This window comes from Oncorhynchus mykiss, chromosome 1 (genome assembly GCF_013265735.2).
Source record: "Oncorhynchus mykiss isolate Arlee chromosome 1, USDA_OmykA_1.1, whole genome shotgun sequence".
Lineage (NCBI taxonomy): Eukaryota > Metazoa > Chordata > Actinopteri > Salmoniformes > Salmonidae > Oncorhynchus > Oncorhynchus mykiss.
In genome coordinates, this window is record NC_048565.1 from 43,573,610 (window position 1) to 43,595,579 (window position 21,970).

Below are 21,970 nucleotides of genomic sequence, written 5' to 3' on the forward strand. Positions count from 1 at the left end.
GTATAAAATAATAATAATACCTTATTTCCATAATTATTTAAACACTTTGCTATGAGACTTGAAATTGAGCTCAGGTGCATCCTGAGATGTTTCTACAACTTCATTGGAGTCCACCTGTGGTAAATTCTATTGATTGGACATGATTTGGGAAAGCACACACACCTGTATATATAAGGTCCCACAGTTGACAGTGCACATCAGAGCAAAAACCAAACCATGAGGTCGAAGGAATTGTCTGTAGATCTACAAGACAGGATTGTGTCGAGGCACAGATTTGGGGAAGGGTAGCAAAAAATGTCTACATTGAAGGTCCCCAAGAACACAATGGCCTCCATCAAGAAGTGTGGAACCACCAAGCCTCTTTCTAGAGCTGGCCACCCGGCAGAACTGAGCAATCTGGGGAAAAGGGCCTTGGCCAGGGAGGTGACCAAGAACCTGATGGTCACTTTGACCTGAGCTCCAGAGTTCCTCTGTGGAGATGGGAGAACCTTCCAGAAGGACAACCATCTCTGCAACACTCCAACAAGAAGGCCCTTCGATACCATCTACTGCATCTTGCCTATGCCGTTCTGTACCATCACTCATTCATATATCTTTATGTAAATATTCTTTATCCCTATACACTTGTGTGTATAAGGTAGTAGGTTTGGAATTGTTTCGTTAGATTACTCGTTGGTTGTTACTGCATTGTCGGAACTAGAAGCACAAGCATTTCGCTACGCTCGCATTAACATCTGCTAACCATGTGTATGTGACAAATACATTTGATTTGATTTATATTAGAGTGGCCAGACGGAAGCCAGTCCTCAGTAAAATGCACATGAAAGCCCACTTGGAGTTTGCCAAAAGGTACCTAAAGACTCTCAGACCATGCGAAACCAGAATCTCTGTTCTGATGAAACTAAGATTGAACTTTTTGGCCTGAATGCCAAGCGTCGCGTCTGGAGGAAACCTGGCACCATCCCTATGGTGAAGCATAGTGGTGGCAGCATCATGCTGTGGGGATGTTTTTCTGTGGCAGGGACTGGGAGACTAGGCAGGATCGAGTCAATGATGAACAGAGCAATATATAGAGAGATCCTTGATGATAACCTGCTCCAGAGTGCTCAGGACCTCAGACTGGGGCAAAGGTTCACCTTCCAACAGGACATTGACCCTAAGCACACAAGACAACACAGGAGTGGCTTCGGGACAAGTCTTTGAATGTCTTTGAGTGGCCCAGCTACAATCATTAAACCAACATTTGTGTTAAACAAATCAAAATATATTTTATATTTGAGATTCTTCATTGTAGCCACCCTTTGCCTTGATGACAGCTTTGCATTCTCTCAACCAGCTTCATGAGGTAGTCACCTGGAATGCTTTTCCAACAGTCTTAAAGGAGTTCCCACATAAGCAGAGCACTTGTTGGTGCTTTTCCTTCACTCTGCGGACCAACTCATCCCAAACCATCTCAATTGGGTTGAGGTCAGGTGATTGTGGAGGCCAGGTCATCTGATGCAGCACTACATCACTCTCCTTCTTTGTAAAATAGCCCTTACACACCCTGGAGGTGTGTTTTGGGTCTTGTCCTGTTGAAAAACAAATTGTTGTCCCACTAAGTGCAAACCAGATGAGATGGCATATAGCTGCAGAATGCTGTGGTAGCCATGCTGGTTAAGTGTGCCTTGAATTCTAAATAAATCACAGGCAGTGTCACCAGCAAGCACCCTCACACCATCAGATTGCGTCATCCATGCTTCACGGTGGGAACCACCTATGTGGAGATCATCCGTTCACCTACTCTGCATCTCACAAAGACACAACGGTTGGAACCAAAAATCTTACATTTGGACCAAAGGACAGATTTCCACTGGTCTAATGTCCATTGCTTGCGTTTCTTGCCCCAAGCAACTCTTCTTATTATTGGTGTCATTTAGTAGTGGTTTCTTTGCAGCAATTCGACCACAAAGGCCTTTTTCACGCAGTCTCCTCTGAACAGTTCATGTTGAGATGTGTCTGTTACTTGAACTCTGTGAGGTGCAATCTGAGGTGCAGTTAATTGCCGGTTTCTGAAGCTGGTAACTCTAATGGACTTATCCTCTGCAGCAGAGGTAACTCTGGGTCTTCCTTTCCTGTAACAGTCCTCATGAGAGCCAGTTTCATCATAGCGCTTGAAGGTTTTTGCAACTACACTTGAAGTAACTTCCAAAATTCTTGAAGTTTTCCGCATTGACTAATTTTCATGTCTTAAAGTAATGATGGACTGTCAATTCTCTTTGCTCATTTGAGCTGTTCTTGCCATATGTTCTTGCCATGGACTTGGTCTTTTACCAAATAGGGCAGTCTTCTGAATACCACCCCTACCTCATGAAGCTGGTTGAGAGAATGCCAAAAGTGTGCAAAGCTGTCATCAAGGAAAAGGGTTGCTACTTAGAAGAATCTCAAATATAAAAGATATTTTGATTTGTTTAATACTTTTTTGGTTACTACATGATTCCATATGTGTTACGTCATAGTTGTGATGCCTTCACTATTATTCTACAATGTAGAAAATAGTAAAACTTAAGAAAAACCCTTGAGTGAGTAGGTGTGTATGTATACGTTTTGTTCGACTCGCCCACTTTTCCAGCACAAAACACCTGGAAATTCCCAAAAAGTGTATATCCTGCTCACCTGCTTTTACGCTATGGGTTGACTATTAGATGTTCAATGCTTCTTTAGAAAAAAATATTTTAAAAGGTATTGTTTCACCTCATGAAAATTAAAGTTCATTTCACGTAACAGGGTTGACCTTAAAATGAGCGACAGACATAAATGAAATAAATAATCACATTAAATAAATAATAATCTTCAGAAATGACTTTGTCAAAGAAACAAAATAAGTAGAGATTTACAATGATGGTAACATTTTGGGGGATTAAATGGGTTAAAATCTTCCTAGAAGGAAAATGTTTAAAAAAAAGTTGAGATTTGTTGAATTCTCCATGTGGTGTCTATTAAAGGGCAAGTCAATTTATGCAACAGGCTTTTAAAATGCAATATTGGTGCAACATTTCTACATGGAATATCAAAGGGACGCAAAAGGAACTCATTTCACGGAATGACCCAGTATTTGATCATACAGTAGATGCTACATGTAATCCATTTGACATGCTGAGATGGAAGAGGGCACATCAAATGGACTTAAAGGGATTTCAGCTCGACACCAGCAATGGCTTTCTATTTAAATGGTAAAGAGGGGTGTACGTACCAAAGGAATACTGTACAACACATGGGGAATAAAAGCTAATACTCTATTGTGTGTATGTCTGTGAGGGAGGTCTATTATCTTGAGATCTCTAAGGACTGATACGAATTAAAGTCCATTGCATAACTCCAGGGCTTTGTCTGTGTAATGTCTCTTTGTGATAGGCAGTCTGATCTGATCCTTTTCATTCAATCTCTATGGGGAAATGAGTCAATTACAATACATCTAAATTGGTAAGATATTAAATGTTATGTATTATAGCCTCGTGATTGGATGCTGTGCCAGTATGAGATCAACCTCTCATGACCACAGAGCACTGTTGCAGGGGACATTTTATTTATTTTTTTTATTTTACCTTTATTTAACCAGGCAAGTCAGTTAAGAACAAATTCTTATTTTCAATGACGGCCTGGGAACAGTGGGTTAACTGCCTGTTCAGGGGCAGAACGACAGATTTGTACCTTGTCAGCTCGGGGGTTTGAACTCACAACCTTCCGGTTACTAGTCCAACGCTCTAACCACTAGGCTACCCTGCCGCCCCATGAATGTTTCCCTGCATATACTAGTTGGCGTTATTGTGAAAGGGAAGCCTTAAAGATTTTTTTAAGCGGGAGTGTTCTTTCCAAAATAAACACAGTAAGAATGGCCAGTTGATCCTACTGCGGGAACTGCTCTATTGGGATCAATATAGGCCAGCTTTTTTATCTGCGCTCCCACCAAAGTGTAAAAGATTCAAACGCTTTATAAATACTTCACAATCATTTCCGTGTAAAAGTTTCACAAAGTATTTCATATCAAGCTTGCAATATGACGGTTAAGACCGTCTATGGGCCCGTATTCTGGCGTTTATTTTGACATGTCCGACCAAGGCCAGGTCTGTGAAGAGAAAGACAACACGGAATAAGTGAATGCTATGATGTTAGACCACATTTGCTCAGCAACAGGCAATGAATTCAGTGTAGCCGTGATTATTTTGGCTGAAGTCAAAGATAAAGTCACAGGGCAGTTTTTCCCTTCCTTTTTTTCTGTTGGTTTATAAGCCCAAGCAACTGTTAACCAATATCTTCCTGTTCATGGGTGTTTAAAAACCCACATCACAGCCAAAACATAACAATAAAATCCATTGTAGTTGACTTTTGCAACACATTCTAAAGATGCAGTCTAACACTTGGCTGAGAAAATTGTGCATGAAAACAGCTTTTGTTTCAGATAACGTTACTTAGCACACTTGTGTTTTTCCTTTTCCGTTAACAAACCATTATACTTTGTGTTGTTTTTCCAGTTATTACATTCAATCTTATGCTCAATTGACCGACATGGCCTGGACCAAAATCAAATGCAAAGACTCCAAGAGTTAGAAAAATCACCAATCAACCAGAAAACAACTTTGGCTCTAGCTTCTCATGATATTTTCTTGCTGTTGCTGCTAGCTTTCCAGTCGATTGCCGTTCCTCCTAGTTTCAGCTCTGTTGTTGTTTTCTCTCTCTTCCAGAGGAGGAACGTCCACCTGCTGTTGAGTGTGTTGCTGTTGGCTGCCTGGGGGGCTGTTCTGCTGGTCTGCCGCCTTTACTGGATGGGTAACAAACCACCCAACTTCTCCAACTCAGACAACCCAGCGGGGGACTCCCCGTCCCTTCTCACCCGAGCACTCACCTTCCTCTACCTGCCCGCTGTCAACATGTGGCTCCTCCTCTGCCCGGACACGCTGAGCTTCGATTGGTCCATGGACGCCTTGCCTCTGATCAGAGGCATTGTCGAATGGAGGAACCTTCATACCGTGGCCTTCTATGTGGGACTGCTCCTCCTGACTTGGTTTGGGCTTTGCACCCGCCGGGTCAAGGGCAAGGAGACCAACGGAAAAGCCCATCATGTAACCAACGGCAACGGGAAGTCCAACACCAATGGACACAGCTATTACCACCCTGACCTTCCCGACCACACAAACTCTGAAACAGAGCCTCACCCTGCCAGTGCACAAAACGGTACCAAAAAGCATTACGTCACGAGGACTCGACTGCCCACCACTGAGAATGTAGTGGCGTTCTCCTTGGGCCTGCTGGCCATCCCTTTCCTCCCTGCCACCAACCTGTTCTTCTACGTGGGCTTTGTGATAGCAGAGAGAGTACTGTACATCCCAAGTATGGGCTTCTGTCTGCTGCTGGCGGTGGGGCTGAGGTCCCTGTACGTGCGGCTGAGGCGGAGGTCGTCCAGGACTGTGGTGGTGTACTGTAGCGCTGCCATGGTCCTGCTGTTTGGGGTTAAAACGGTGCTGAGGAACCAGGACTGGCAGAACGAGGAGATGCTCTACAAGTCAGGAATATACGTGAATCCTGCTAAAGGTAACACACACAGACAAGCATACACACACACACTTTAACATTCTCACATAATATAGGTTGACTCTGTATGGCCTAAAGTAACATCACGTGAAGTGATAGCGCGATAGCTACTCCCTGTTAATGTGGGAGTGATAGAAAGGGTGATTTTTAAAATGTACTCTGAGATGTGAGCATGAGTGTTCAGAGCTCCTTGTTAAATTGTTTACAGTATATCTGCTTCCAGACAGTTTATCCTCTCCAGGCAGTATATCATGGCTGAAGGACCTTTCAACACAAAGCCTTCATTGTAAACCTACTAAATATCCCACTATGGCAGATTAGAGTCTCTCTCCTTCTTACTTTTGGAGGACTTCTTCACTGACATCGCTGCTTGATTGGCAATGAGGGGAAACTACATTACTAGAATATTCAAACATTTAAATTTAGGCTCACGGTCATCCAAAGAGTACTGCATAGCTAATAGTGTTACTCCTGAGATAGTGAGCCCGGGCTAAGGACAAAGGTAACGGCAGGACATGTTGTGTTAGCTCATTTCCCTTTCAGATTCTGTGTCAGGGCCGATACATGACAGGTGTTTATCCTGGCAACGCAACTCAGAGCAGCAGCTACGTTCCTTCCCTGGCTCACTGTCCTCATACGATGTGTGATGAGACGCAATGGGCCGCGTCTGAAATAGTGACACACTCCGTTAAGCATTGAGAATAAGTTCTGTGAGAAAGCACAGTTAAAGAGGCGGAACAAATTCACATGGCAAGGTTTATGTTGTAGTATATTCCCTTTAAAAGGTCTTATTGTATTTACAGTCGCATTTTAGAGGGTGAAGTTATTGACTTGTTTTTTTTGTTGCTCTGCTCGGCTTTCCTATTGTTGTTATTTAGACTTCGGCGATATCTCTCTCGGACACCTTAACTAATATATAAATGCATAGCTCAAAAGGAGCCTTTGGCATAACTGAGCACTTGATACATTTTTATGAAATGCAACCTGAATTACTCACTTTGTCTTTCCTGTCCTATACAGCCATCGGGAGAGCATCTAAGGGACAGATTGTTCACTGTCATTCATGTTCACAGTTCTCTTACTCTTACTGCCTTCGGCAGTATATAGACCCAGTTAAATAGTGCATAAGTGCATACATAAGCCCATATGTATACATGATGGATCCCAACTGTCCATACTTAGCTGCAGTATTGATTTAGTTGTCAAGCTAAAATATTGAAGAGTAACACTATTCAGTCGATTTGTTTGTCAAGCTACACTATATATACAAAAGTATGTGGACACCCCTTCAAATGAGTGGATTTGGCTATTTCAGCCACACCCGTTGCTGACAGGTGTATAAAATTGAGCACATAGCCATGCAGTCTCCATAGACAAACATTGGCACTACAATGGCCTTACTGAAGAGCTCAGTGACGTTTATCGTGGCACAGTCATAGGATGCCGCCTTTCCAACAAGTCAGTTGGTCAAATTTCTGCACTGCTGGAGCTGCCCCGGTCAACTGTAAGTGCTGTTATTGTAAAGTGTAAATGTCTAGGAGCAACAACGGCTCAGCCGCGAAGTGGTAGGCCACACAGGCTCACAGAAGGGGACCGCCTAGTTCTAAAGCACGTAGCGCATAAAACCATCTTTCCTTGGTTGCAACACTCACTACCGAGTTTCAAACTGCCTCTGGAAGCAACATCAGCACAAGAAATGTTTGGCAGGAGCTTCATGAAATAGGTTTCAATGGCCGAGCAGCCGCACACAAGCGTAAGATCACCATGTGCAATGACAAGCGTCTGCTGGAGTGGTGTAAAGCTTGCCGCCATTGGACTCTGGAGCAGTGGAAATGCGTTCCCTGGAGTGATGAATCACTCTTCACCATCTGGCAGTCCGACGGACGAATCTGGGTTTGGCAGATGCCAGGAGAACGCTACCTGCCTCAATTCACTGTAAAGTTTGGTGGAGGAGGAATAATGGTCTGGGGCTGTTTTTCATGGTTAGGGCTAGGCCCCTCAACCCCATCAAACATCAAACGTGAATTGGAACGCCGACTGCGAGCCAGGCTAATCACCCAACATCAGCGCCCGACCTCACTAATGCTCTTGGCTGAATTGATGCAAGTCCCCTCACCAATGTTCCAACATCTAGTGGAAAGCCTTCCCAGAAGAGTGGAGGCTGTTATAGCAGCAAAAGGGGGGACCAACTCCGTATTCATGTCCATGATTTTGGAATGATATGTTCGACGAGCAGGTGTCCACATACTTTTAATCATGTAGTGTATGTGCATTTTCTTGTAAAGCAGTAATCAATATAGACATATTTTTCATAGGAAAATACAAATACCACTTGACAACAGAAATGTAGCTAATATACCTACTCCATTCACACCCCTGAGATTGCACCATTGTCCAGTCTACCAGACTAAATTTTCCCTCTATATTAATATACTATAGAGCAGTCGTATGGAACCATTATTTTATTCATTTTCTGTTTGGAAATAATTGGGCTCTTTGACACACTGACTCCCTGGGGAGTCTATCTTTCCATAGCCTCTGGTCCCAGTAGCTCAGTACCAGCTGTGGATATGCCCTCTGTCCCAGCCTGCACAATGCCCTCTAAGGAGGGTTAAAACCAGCCTGTTCCCATATCAGTTTGCCTTGTCTTGCCAACCCCTATGGTCATTGTTTGACGTGACATTTGACGTGATGTGGCAAGACAATACAGATCTGGGATCAGGCTTTATTTATATAGCACATTTTAGACATGAATGCAACGCAATGCGCTTCACAGGGAAAAAAGAATAAAAAACAATGAAATATTTACTACACAACAAACACAAGAGGATAAAAAATAAAAGAGTAACAACAAAAACTGAAAGTCTAAAAAAAGCACCAAGGAATAGCGAAGGTGTGCTATAAGATCTGTTTTAAATATGTCCATAGTTTCGAAACCCCTCAGGTTCTCTGGCAGGCTATTCCAGAGGCTGGGGGCATAGTAACTAAAGGCTGCCTATCCATGCCTCTTGGTCCTAGAGTTAAAAATGACTAAAAGGCTAGTGCCATAGGACCTGAGGTACATAACTCAAAAGCATGTCTGACATGCATTGGGGTGCACAATCATGGATTGATTTGAAACCAATAGAATCATCTTTAGAACCTCACAGGCAGCTAGTGCAGACTTGAAAATCGGTGTAATGTGTGCTCCCTGTCTGGTCTTGGTCAGTAACCGTGCTGCAGCATTCTGTATGTTTTGCAGTTGACCAATGGCTTCCTTGGGTAGACAAGACATGAGAGCATTACAGTGGTCAAGCCTGCTTGTAATATTAGCATGGATGAGTTTCTCTGTACAGCCTAAGATAGAAACGGCCTCAACTTGGCAATGTTCCTCAGGTGGTAAAAAAGCTATTTTGGTCCCATTCCTAATGTGTGGTTCGATATTGAGTTCAGAATCTAAAACAACACCTAGGATTTTTACCTGGTGTTTTATCTTTATTCAAATGTGCGGCCAGATTCTTTCTATGTGCTTTGGCTCCAATAATAAGGACCTCGGTCTTGTCTTGATTTAGATGGAGGAAGATGTGAGCCATCCAAGTATTTAAATCACTAATACGGTCTAATAATTTATCTGTGGAGCTAAAATCCTCTGGTGACACAGAAATGTAAAGTTGTGTATCGTCTGCATAGCAGTGGAAACCAATGCTGGGCTTTCTATTTACGCTGCCAAGGGGTAACACATAAACTGAACAGTACCGGACCCAAAACACCACATGTGATATCTATTTTTAGAACCGGACCAGAGGCCAATCCACCTCCTTTTTTTTTAACCTTTATTTAAGCAGGTAGGCCAGTTGAAAACAAGTTCTCATTGACAACTGCAACCTGGCCAAGATAAAGCAAAGCAGTGCGACAAAAACACCAACACAGTTTTACGAGGGTATGTTTGGCAGCATGAGTGAAGGAGGTTTTGTTGCGAAATAGGAAGCCGATTCTAGATTTCATTCTGGATTGGAGATGCTTAATGTGACTCTGGAAGGAGAGTTTACAGTCTAACCAGACACCTAGGTATTTGTAGTTGTCCACATATTCTGGCCAAGATAAAGCAAAGCAGTGCGACAAAAACAACAACACAGAGTTACACATGGAATAAACAGCTAGCTAGTATACTCTTTCGGCTGGCCGGGAGATGGGCCTGGCTCGAGGCTACCTCAAGGCTAACTGGTGCTTGCTTCGGGACAGAGGCCTTAGCTAACAGGAGCCACTCGGTTGCAGCTAGGTAGCTGCGATGATCCGGTGTAATGGTCCAGAGCTTGCGTCAGGAATGTGGTGATATGGTGGAGAAAAGCAGTCTGATATGCTCTGGGTTGATATCGCGCTGTGCCGACTGGCAGGTAATTGTCCGAGCTAAAGCTGGCTAGTGTCCGAGCTAAAGGTGAAGACCGCTAGCAGTGGCAAACAATGATTAGTAGCTAGTAGCTAGTTTGCTGGCTAGCTTCTGATGGAGGTTCCAGTTATAAGGTATAAAAAAAATAGCAGATCCGTACCACATTGGATGAGGCTGGTTGCAGAAAAGTATGTTTCATTCGTAGATGGAAATTGAGATTAAAATATATACCAAAAAAAATACAAAAAACAGACTATTTACAGACTAATTAACACGCAACAAGAAAAACACACGTCTGACTGCTACGCCATTTTGGATCTCTCCAGTCTGTCCAGAAGGACATCATGGTCAACAGTGTCAAATGCAGCACTTAAATCCAAGAGTACAAGGACAGAGACCTGTTTGGCATCTGTGTTGGCTCTAAAATAATTTACCACTTTAACTAAGGCACAGAGACGTGCTTTACTGTGCTGGGCCCAAAAGCCAGATTGGAATAAACAAATATGCAGTTGGCACTTAAAAAATAATTTAGCTGTTTGAAACTATTTCTCCAGAATTTTCCGTAAGGTTGGAGATTGGCCAAAAATTGTTAAGAGCTGAATAATCTAGATTACTTTTATTCAGAAGAGGTTTCACCATAGCAGTTTTTAGTGCAGCGAGGAAAGTGCCTGTGAACAGGGAGTGATTAACAATAGCTCGTACTTTTTCAGATATGCAAATAAAAACCTAAGGCAGGGAGAGAGGGTGTTCGAAAGAGGCTGGCGGCCATGTTGATTGACCCTGTTAACCTTATTTTCTCCCTCTATCAGCATGGGGCAATCTTGGAAACGTCCTAAAGAACCAGGGCAAGATGGCGGAGGCGGAGCAGGCGTACAGGAACGCCCTCTACTACCGCCGGAACATGGCAGACATGCTGTATAACCTGTGAGTGTCTTTATCAAATCAAATGTATTTATAAAGCCCTTTTTACTTCAGCATACACTCTGTTTGCATACATGAGCATCACCATATCCCCTTACACACACACACACACACACACACACACACACACACACACACACACACACACGTCTGTCTATTGATCAGTGGTCTTCACAGAGAGGAAATTGTGTTTTGTGTTCCTGCTGTCTCTGTGACAGTAGGTTGTTAATCATGCTATGTCAGCATGAGGGTAGGACAACAGCCAGCAGACAGCCAATACTCAACATTAGCCCCAAGGGCTTTAGGTGTTACTCAACAGAACCTTAGATTATTGTCCACGTTTAGATTGTTTAGATCAGATGTAGAGATTAGGTACAGTAGCATTTTATTTTACGGCACTGTTTCCAATTATATTTATCTAGTAATTACTGGGAAGCTGTATTACCTTGTTGCCTTATGTTATTCAGTCTTATCAGACACATTGGACGTTAATTAGTCACTTCCGTTGAGATTTGTAGACGTGAGAGTCCCTAACTTTCTCTGTTAATTCTCTCTGTTATAGCGGTTTGCTGCTACAAGAAAACAACAAATTCTCTGAGGCGCTCCACTACTATAAACTGGCCATTGGGAGCAGGCCAACTCTGGCTTGTAAGTACAGCTCCTCTTTTTGTTAACAATTTCCAGCTCTTGGTATTGCACAGTGCCAATGTCCAGGCAACTGCCAATGGGACTGAGGGTGAGGGAGGGCACAGGCAGGCCTGCTACATTGCTAAATGAATGATTGAATACAACCTGTAGATTAGCTTTCAAGGACCACAAGCCGACAGATTAAACTATTGCATAATTTAATTTAATATGAATCGAGGTCAAAGTCTCTCTCTCTCTCCTCTCTCCTCTCTCGCTCAATGATGATTATTTTCCTCTCTTACCTTGAGGAAAGTTGCATGCATGTTTTCTGTTAGTTGATTATGCCCCTCTTTCTCTCTCCTTCTCCCTTAATGGTGCTAGTTTTCCTTGAGTCTTACCTTAACTCTTTCATGCACGCTTCCTGCTAGCTCGTTATCAGCATCGTTCAACTGTCACACTGCCTGGTTAGCAGAAGTCACTCTCGCGTGCTCCATTATTCCCCATTGTTTTTCCTATCAACCGATGACAGATAAACAGTGGAGTCCTTGATTTCCCTTCCATTGTCTCCCAAAGTGTAATTAATAATGATGAATATAATCAAGATGATGATCATAGTCCTCATTCATTATGCAATTACCCCATCTTTTACTGGCGATAGGAGTAAGGAGTTACCTAAAACGGTGGTCGTGGTGATGGAAGTGAAGAAATGAGAGCAAGTCAGATAATAGATGTCATTTGTCAAGGTCTTACCATTCTTCACTGCGTTTAACTGACAGCTGGTTCAACTTGGAATCTGGTCAAGTAACGATTCCAAAGTGCCATCTCCATGACGATTGAAAAGCTCTAGTGACAGTTCTATTCACACTCTTCTCATATCCCTTTCAGGCACACATCCTTAATGGAAACAGTCTTCACCAACACTCTAGCCAAGGGAATATATGCAATTTATTCCTAGAATGGGATTGTTGAGTAGAATTTGGAACTTGGCCAGTTCACTTTGTTGAACTGAGGAGAGGGGCTAGGTAGGACACTAGTGTAGTCTACGTTTCATACATTATTATACATTATTAGTAGTGCCAGTTCCACCCCGCAGACTCCCATTCACATTCCATCGCCTCTGAGTCTTGAACATGTATTGGCACCCCATGAATGTGGCAGCCAATTGATCCACAGTGGGTGGCCAATTTATTTCCGAAAGACGCTTGATAATGACTAGTTTCAGCCCCATAGAGCCTAATTACTCTCTGCCTGCATGTTGATCGTGTATTTGATTTCTCGTTCCCCCCTGCAGCAGCCTACTTGAACACAGGGATCGTCCTGATGAACCAGGGGAGACTGGATGAAGCCAAGAGGACCTTCCTGACCTGCGCCGATATCCCCGACGAGAACCTGAAAGACCCCCACGCCCACAAGAGCTCCGTTACCAGCTGCCTATACAACCTGGGCAAGCTGCTCCATGAGCAGGGGCATCAGGAGGTAGGATAGAGGGGCAGATGGAGGGTGCACACACACATACACACTCACAGGGACACACACACACACACCAAACATACACACAGAAACACACACCAGTGGAGGCTGCTGAGAGGAGGAAGGCTCACAATAATGGCTGGAATGGAGTCAATGGAGTGGTATCAAACACGTAGTTTCCCTCGTGCCTAATGGATGGTTCTTTTGTTTTATTAATTCATAGGAGGCCCTCACGGTGTATAAAGAAGCAATGCGGAAAATGCCAAGACAATTTGCACCTCAGAGCCTCTATAACATGATGGGTAAGCGGCAATTCTCTTTCTCTCGAACCAAACACAGAAGCTGTTGTTTTTTTGTGTGAGAAAAAATTATATTCAAATTGAATAGAAGATTGGTAGATTGGATTGCAAGTTAATGTGTGTTTCATTTGGAAGTGTGGGGGTACATTTGCAACCATTGTGTCAGCTGTTGGCTGTTTGTTGAACTTTATTCCACCTGAAGGGTCTCAGGATTGAATTGTATTGCTTGTGGCCAGGGTCTTGAGCTCGTCAGCTGAGCTAGACTTACAGTAAGCATGACAAATTAGCATGGTTTCGGAGGGTAGACTCTGCCTAGGGTTGTTCTTTTTAAAGGTGCTCTGTTTTCAACAACGTCTTATAAATCTTCATCTGTTTTTTTTTCTAAGATACGTAAACCGGCATCAAAGTCGGGGTGTGTGGCAGCAGCTCAACGCACCCATTGAGGCCCCAATGTTGAGGTTTCCACTGTGCGTTAACGCAGTTAATTTGCTTTCCACTGCAATAATAACCGCGCTCCTCAAGTTACAGTCATGTGAAAGCAGCTGCAGACTGAGTTGTGACTTTTGATTGCAAAAAACAATAATATTTAATTTCAAGTGACCCCCAATTCCACTCACACCCTTGTCACTCAATGGCCATTCTCAGCCCTGCTGAGAAGTCTCAATCTGCCTTTGCTCCCTCTGTGGCTCCCCCATGTTGTTCCTTTCTATCGTTCTCTCTCTCACTCTCTATTTCTCTCCCTCTCTCTTTTTCTTCTTCTAGGTCTCTCTCTTTCACTCCCTCGCCCTCTCACTCTCTTGCTGAATTCCAACAAGCCCCCCTAATACAGTACATTTACCAGTGGAGTCCAATTCAGCTTGACAGAGGTGCTGAGATTATGTCCAATTGTTGACCAAATCATCTCTAACAGTTTGAAAGCTGTAAGAGCTGTGGGAGGTTGGGTGGTACAGCGTTTTCCCATATTTCTGGCAAATTTTGGCAGTTTACATGGCTGTCTGGGTCAAAGTTGGGTCTTAATCTGCCACCCCCCCTCCTCTCAAAGGTGCAATGGAATGTTCCACTATATGTGGTTTTCAAGTCCTTGAGATTTGTTTCACTTCAAATGTTATGTCCATGTCTGTGCTCCCTCACAGAGCTCCATCTGAAGCTAATATTTGGCTAGAAAGGCACAAAGTCGGTTGCTGTTACCAGCTCTACATTACACCATGTCTGACAAATATGTATATAGATTAAGCTATTCATATTGCCCGTATCATAATCATAACAGTCAAGATACAGTATTATATTAGCTGCTGATAAGGACATTTATTAAGTCTGGGGATTCTGTAACCCAACTATTTCATACAATATCTCACATCTGATCTGAAAGGAAAAAAGGTTTGTGCTGATGGAGAACAGTTTTAAAGATATCTCTTCTAACAGACTTTCTTTGGATACTTTATATACTGGCTTACAAAAGACTTCCCAAACTCTGATCCTTATCATGAGCAAAACTTAAAATGGGGTCTTATATTTGATACCATTTACATGCTTGAGTATCCTGTATTTAAGGGTAAATTAAGGGTACATTACAGGCCATTGCTAATGAAGAACATGGAGATGTCTGTTGATCGTCTCAGAGGTCAGCAGGTTAGCATTCCTCACCAGCCACCTGCATAGGCGGATTGGCCGAATGGCAATTCTGGCAAATGCCAGAAGGGCCGGATCATCTTTAATTGGGGTGGGCTGGTCGAAATTGACCACAAAATGCGATATATATATACAAAAGTATGTGGACACACCTTCAAATTAGTAGATTTGGCTATTTCAGCCACATCCGTTGCTGAAAGGTGTATAAAATCGAGCACACAGCCATGTAATCTCCATAGACAAACATTGGAAGTAGAGTGGCCCGTACTGAAGAGCTCAGTGACTTTCAACGTGGCACCGTCATAGGATGCCAACTTTCCAACAAGTCAGTTCGTCAAATTTCTGCCCTGCTTTAGCTGCCCCGGTCAACTGTAAGTGATGTTATTGTGAAGTGGAAACATCTAGGAGCAACAACGGATCAGCCGCACAAGCTCACAAAACTGACGAGTCCTGAAGCACGTAGCGTGTAAAAATTGTCTATCCTCGGTTGCAACACTCACTATCGAGTTCCAAACTGTCTCTGGAAGCAACGTCAGCACAAGAACTGTTCGTCGGGAGCTTCATGAAATGGGTTTCCATGACCGAGCAGTTGCACACAAGCCTAACATCCCCATGCGCAATGCCAAGTGTCGGCTGGAGTGGTGTAAAGCTCGCTGTCATTGGACTCTGAAGCAGTGGAAACACTCCAGAAGCTGTTCGAGCAGGTGTCCACATACTTTTGGTCATGTAGTGCAGTGGTTCCCAACCAGGGGTACTAAAGACCCCCTGGGGTACTTGGTTTATCTACAGAGGGTAAATGTTTATTTGCTTCTGAATCTCAGTCTCTTCAGCCCAGCGAGTGGGTTGTTGATCTCGTAGTAACGAGTGACTCCGCTTTCGGATTGCATTACATAGCTAGAAAGTCCCGCCTATTTCGTTCGCTGAAAGGCCGGTCACTTGTTAGCAGTATTATACAGCCAAAATATTAAGGAACTGGCAGTCTCTCTCTCTCCTTCTCGCTCCCTATTTTCTTCTATTGAATTATATGTAGCCTAATATTTAAACACTTAGCTAAGTGGGCAGGGGGTTACCCTACATTACATTCTCAAATTTTAATTATAAACTGGGTGGTTCGAGCCCTGAATGCTGATTGACTGACAGCCGAGGTATATCCGACCGTATACCACGGGTATGACAAAACATGTATTTTTACTGTTCTAATTATGTTGGTAACCAGTTTCTAATAGCAATAAGGCACCTCAGGGGTTTGTATACTATGGCTAAGGGCTGTATCCAGGTACTCCGCGTTGCATCGTGTGAAGAACAGCTCTTAGCCGTGGTATATTGGCCAAATACCACACCCCCTCGTGCCTTATTGCTTAAATATGTAGTTATGCTGTTATAAGGTAGTAAATAAGACAATGGTCATCTATAAGGCATTTATTTTAAGGATCCATAATAAAACATTTATAAGGCATTTATAAATTGTTTAGCATTTATTTATAATTTCTCCCACATTAATCATGAGTGAGTGCTATTTATACTTTCTAAATACTTTATAAGTGTTTTGAGTAACCAGTTTAATATCACAAAAAGATGGCCATGCCATTGGTAGACATTCCTGCAGTACCTGGTAAAAGAACAAGCACACAAAACAGGATGTTCAAGGAAATATATGTACTGTGTGCATGTGTGAATAACTAGCTAACTTACATTGACAAATGTGGGAGTAATAGTTAATACATGGTGTGCAAAGAGTTTGTAAATGCCTTATAAAGTGTTAATTATGGACCCTTGAAATAAAATGTTACCCTAGGATGTTGCTGGGCCCAGCACAGGCAGTGTGGTCCCTGGTCTTCTGGTCCTAGTGATGCTAGACACATGTACTGCCAGTTTATTTATATTTTGGCTCTATATTATATACAGTGCCTTCAGAAAGTATTCAAACCCGCTGACTTTTTCCTCATTTTGTTGTGTTACAGCCTGCATTTAACATGTATTCAATTGAGATTTAAGCCACATAATGATGTTTTTCAAAATGTTTACAGATTAATTGCAAGCCTAAATAAGTTCAGGAGTAAAAATGATCTTAACAAGTCTGTCACATAATAAGTTGTACGGACTCACTCTTTGTGCAGTAATAGTGTTTAACATTATTTTTGAATGACTACCTCATCTCTTTACCCCACACTTACAGATAATTGTAAGGTCCATCATTCGAGCAGTGAATTTCAACACAGATTCAACCACAAAGACCAGAGAGGTTTTCCAATGCCTCGCATAGAAGGGCACATACAGTGGGGCAAAAAAGTATTTAGTCAGCCACCAATTGTGCAAGTTCTCCCACTTAAAAAGATGAGAGGCCTGTAATTTTCATCATAGTTGAAGTGTAACTATGACAGACAAAATGAGAGAGAAAAAAATCCTGAAAATCACATTGTAGGACATTTAATGAATTTATTTGCAAATTCTGGTGGAAAATTAGTATTTGGTCAATAACAAAAGTTTATCTCAATACTTTGTTATATACCCTTTATTGGCAATGACAGAGGTCAAACATTTTCTGTAAGTCTTCACAAGGTTTTCACACACTGTTGCTGGTATTTTGGCCCATTCCTCCATTTAGATCTCCTCTAGAGCAGTGATGTTTTGGGGCTGTTGCTGGGCAACATGGACTTTCAACTCCCTCCAAAGATTTTCTATGGGGTTGAGATCTGGAGACTGGCTAGGCCACTCCAGGACCTTGAAATGCTTCTTACGAAGCCACTCCTTCGTTGCCCGGGCGGTGTGTTTGGGATCATTGTCATGCTGAAAGACCCAGCCACGTTTCATCTTCAATGCCCTTGCTGATGGAAGGAGGTTTTCATTCAAAATCCTCATGATACATGGCCCCATTCATTATTTCCTTTACACGGATCAGTCGTCCTGGTCCCTTTGCAGAAAAACAGCCCCAAAGCATGATGTTTCCACCCCCATTCTTCACAGTAGGTATGGTGTTCTTTGGATGCAACTCAGCATTCTTTGTCCTCCAAACACAACGAGTTTAGTTTTTACCAAAAAGTTATATTTTGGTTTCATCTGACCATATGACATTCTCCCAATCTTCTTCTGGATCATCCAAATGCTCTCTAGCAAACTTCAGACGGGCCTGGACATGTACTGGCTTAAGCAGGGGGACACGTCTGGCACTGCAGGATTTGAGTCCCTGGCGGCGAAGTATGTTACTGATGGTAGGCTTTGTTACTTTGGTCCCAGCTCTCTGCAGGTCATTCACTAGGTCCCCCCGTGTGGTTCTGGGATTTTTGCTCACCGTTCTTGAGATCATTTTGACCCCACGGGGTGAGATCTTGCGTGGAGCCCCAGATCGAGGGAGATTATCAGTGGTCTTGTATATCTTCCATTTCCTAATAATTGCTCCCACAGTTGATTTCTTCAAACCAAGCTGCTTACCTATTGCAGATTCGGTCTTCCCAGCCTGGTGCAGGTCTAAAATGTTGTTTCTGGTGTCCTTTGACAGCTCTTTGGGCTTGGCCATAGTGGAGTTTGGAGTGTGACTGTTTGAGGTTGTGGACAGGTGTCTTTTATACTGATAACAAGTTCAAACAGGTGCCATTAATACAGGTAACGAGTGGGGGACAGAGGAGCCTCTTCAAGAAGAAGGTACAGGTCTGTGAGAGCCAGAAATCTTGCTTGTTTGTAGGTGACCAAATACTTATTCTCCACCATAATTTGCAAATAAATTCATAAAAAATCCTACAATGTGATTTTCTGGATTTTTTTTCTCATTTTGTCTGTCATAGTTGAATTGTACCTATGATTAAAATTACAGGCCTCTCTGATCTTTTTAAGTGGGAGAACTTGCACAATTGGTGGCTGACTAAATACTTTTTTGCCCCACTGTATTGGTAGATGGGTAAAAAAAATCAACAGACAATGACTATCCTTTTGAGCAGGGTGAAGTTATTCATTACACTGGATGCTGTGTCAATAAACCCAGTCACTACAAATATACAGGCATCCTTCCTAAATCACTTGCCTGAGAGGAACAAAACCTCAGGGATTTCACCATGAGGCCAATGCTGACTGTAAAATAGAGTTTAATGGCGGTGATAGGAGGATGGATCAACAGCATTGTAGTTTTATTTATTTATTTTATTTATTTATTTAAACTTAACTGGCTTGCCTAGTTAAATAAATAACAAATTCTTAATTACAATGACGGCCTACCCCGGCCAAACCCTAACCCGCATGATGCTGGGCCAATTGTGCACCGCCCTACACAATACTAACCTAACATACAAGCCAGCCACAATGTGTTGGAGGAAACACCGTACAACTGGCGACCGTATCAGCATGCATGTTCCCGGCCCGCCACAGGAGTCGCTAGAGCGCGATCGGACAAGGACAGCCCGGCTGGCCAAACCTTCCCCTAACCCAGACGAAGCTGGGCTAATTGTGCGCTGCCTCATGGGTCTCCCGGTCGCGGCCTAGATCAGTGCTGTGCCTTAGACCGCTGCGCCACTCGTGAGGTCCCAGCAATTCACTTTTGGTCCTGAATACAAAGTGTTCCTACTTACATGTACAAATACCTTGACTAACATGTACCCCCACACATTGACTTGGTACCAGTAGCCCCTGTATATAGCCTCATTATTGTTATTTTATTGTGTTACTTTTTAATTTATTTAGTAAACATTTTCTTAACCAACAATGCAGTTCAAGAAATAAAGTTAAGGGCTTGTATGTAAGCATTTCACGGTAAGGTCTACTACACCTGTTGTATTCGGCGCATGTGACAAATAAAATTGTATTTTATTTTATTTTTATGTTTGGGGCAAATCCAGTACAACACATTACTGAGTTGCACTCTCCACATTTTCAAACATAGTGGTGTCTGCATCGTGTTATGGGTATAGTTGTAATCGTTAAGGATTGGGGAGTTTTTCAGGATAAAAAGAAACAGAATACAGCTAAGCACAGGCAAATTCCTAGAGGAAAACCTGGTTCAGTCTGCTTTCATCCGACAACGGGAGAGGAATTCACCTTTCAGCATGACAATACACTGGAGTTGCTTACCATGAAGACAGTGGCCGAGTTACAGTTTTGAGTTAAATCTGCTTGAAAATCAATGGTAAGACCTGAAAATGGTTGTCTAGCAATGATCAACAACCAATGTGACAGACATAAAAGAATTATGAAAAGAATAATGAGCAAATGTTGCACATTCCAGGTGTAGGAAGCTCTTAGAGACTTACCCAGAAAGACTGACCACTATAATTGCTATGAAAGGTGATTCTAACATGGATTGACTCAGGGGGTTGAATACTTATTTAATCAAGACATATGTGTTTTATGATACACAATTTTCTTTACAATAAATAAAAAAAATCGATGTTGGCAGAGTATTTTGAGTAGATCATTGACAAAAAATTACAATTAAATCAATTTGAATCCCACTTTGTAACACAACAAAATGTGGAAAAAGTCAAGGGGTGTGAATACTTTCTGAAAGTACTGTATGTAATAGTAATTAACTGTTAGGATACCCACAAAATGCTTATTTCTCTAAAACATTTTGCACACATTTGTGTTAGTGTTAGTGAGCATTTCTCCTTTGCCAATGTAATTCATCCACCTGACAGGTGTGGCATATCAAGAAGCTGATTAAACAGCATGATCATTACGCAGGTGCACCTTGTACTGGATACAGTTAAATGCCACTCTAAAATGTTAAGTTGTCGTCACACAACACATTGCCACAGATGTCTCAAGTTTTGAGGGAGCATGCAATTGGCACAATGACTGCAGAAAAGTTCACCAGATGTCACGATCGTTATAATGATTGGACCAAGGCGCAGCGTGTGGAGAGTTCCACATATTTTAATTAATAGAAAAACACCCAACAAAACAAACAAGCACAAACAAAACGTGACGCTACTGGTGTGCACACAAGCAACTAACTGTAGACAAGATCCCACAAAGCACAATGAGGAAATGGCTGCCTAAATATGATCCCCAAATCAGAGACAACGATAAACAGCTGTCTCTGATTGGGAACCATACCACGTCAACATAAACCATTAATCACCTAGATGACCCACCCTAGTCACGATCACTCCCCAACCAACAGAGAATAAACAGCTCTCTATGGTCAGGGCGTGACACCAGAGCTGTTGCCAAATCATTAAATATTAATTTTGGCCTTGCACTGCAGTTCGACATTGTATCCGACTTCAGTGGACAAAGGCTCACTTTCGATGGCCACTGGCACGCTGGAGAAGTGTGCTCTTCACAGATGAATCCCGGTTTCAGATGGCAGACAGCATGTATGGCGCTGTGTGGGCGAGCAGTTTGCTGATGTCAACATTGTGAACAGAGTGCCCCATGGAGTTATGGTATGGGCAGGCATAAGCTATGAACAACAAACACAATTGCATTTTATCAATGGCAATTTGAACGCACATAGATACCATGACGAGATGCTGAGGCCCATTGTCGTGCCATTCATCCACTGCAATCACCTCATGTTTCAGCATGGTAATGCACGGCCCCATGTCGCCAGGATCTGTACACAATTCCTGGAAGCTGAGCATGTTTGGGATGCTCTGGATCGACGTGTACAACAGCCTGTTCCAGTTCCCACCAATATCCAGCAACTTCATACAGTCATTGAAGAGGAGTGGGACAACATTCCACAGGCCACAATCAACAGCCTGATCAGCTCTATGCGAATGAGATGTGTTGCGCTACATGAGGCAAATGGTGGTCACACCAGATACAGACTGGTTTTCTGATCCACACCCCTGTCTTCTTTTTTAAGGTATCTGTGACCAGCAGATGCATATCTGTATTCCCAGTCATGTGAGATCCGTAGATTAGGGCATATTGCATTTATTTCAATTGACTGATTTCCTTATATGAACTGTAACTCAGTGAAATCTTTGAAATTGTTGCATATTGCGTTTATATTTTTGTTCAGTGTAGTTAGGCTTTCATAAGGTATTACGAGCCAATGGTCATCTGTTAGGCAGTAATTGTTCTTCTTTATCTAATAAATGTGTTTATTCATTCACAACTATGATGTTGCTGTGCCCAGCACAGTACTATGGGA

The 21,970-nt window shown here is 42.6% G+C and overlaps 1 protein-coding gene across 1 annotated transcript in view; it reads left to right on the forward strand.

Moving 5' to 3' along the window:
* The window catches only part of tmtc2b (transmembrane O-mannosyltransferase targeting cadherins 2b), a 177,527-nt gene that overhangs the window by 118,555 nt on the left and 37,002 nt on the right, over window positions 1-21,970 (forward strand). Inside the window, exons 3-7 of the mRNA XM_021601864.2 lie at window positions 4,722-5,568; window positions 10,744-10,858; window positions 11,418-11,503; window positions 12,774-12,958; window positions 13,176-13,254. Coding sequence (XP_021457539.1) covers window positions 4,722-5,568; window positions 10,744-10,858; window positions 11,418-11,503; window positions 12,774-12,958; window positions 13,176-13,254 — 1,312 coding nt within the window. The remainder of the gene's footprint in view (window positions 1-4,721; window positions 5,569-10,743; window positions 10,859-11,417; window positions 11,504-12,773; window positions 12,959-13,175; window positions 13,255-21,970) is intronic.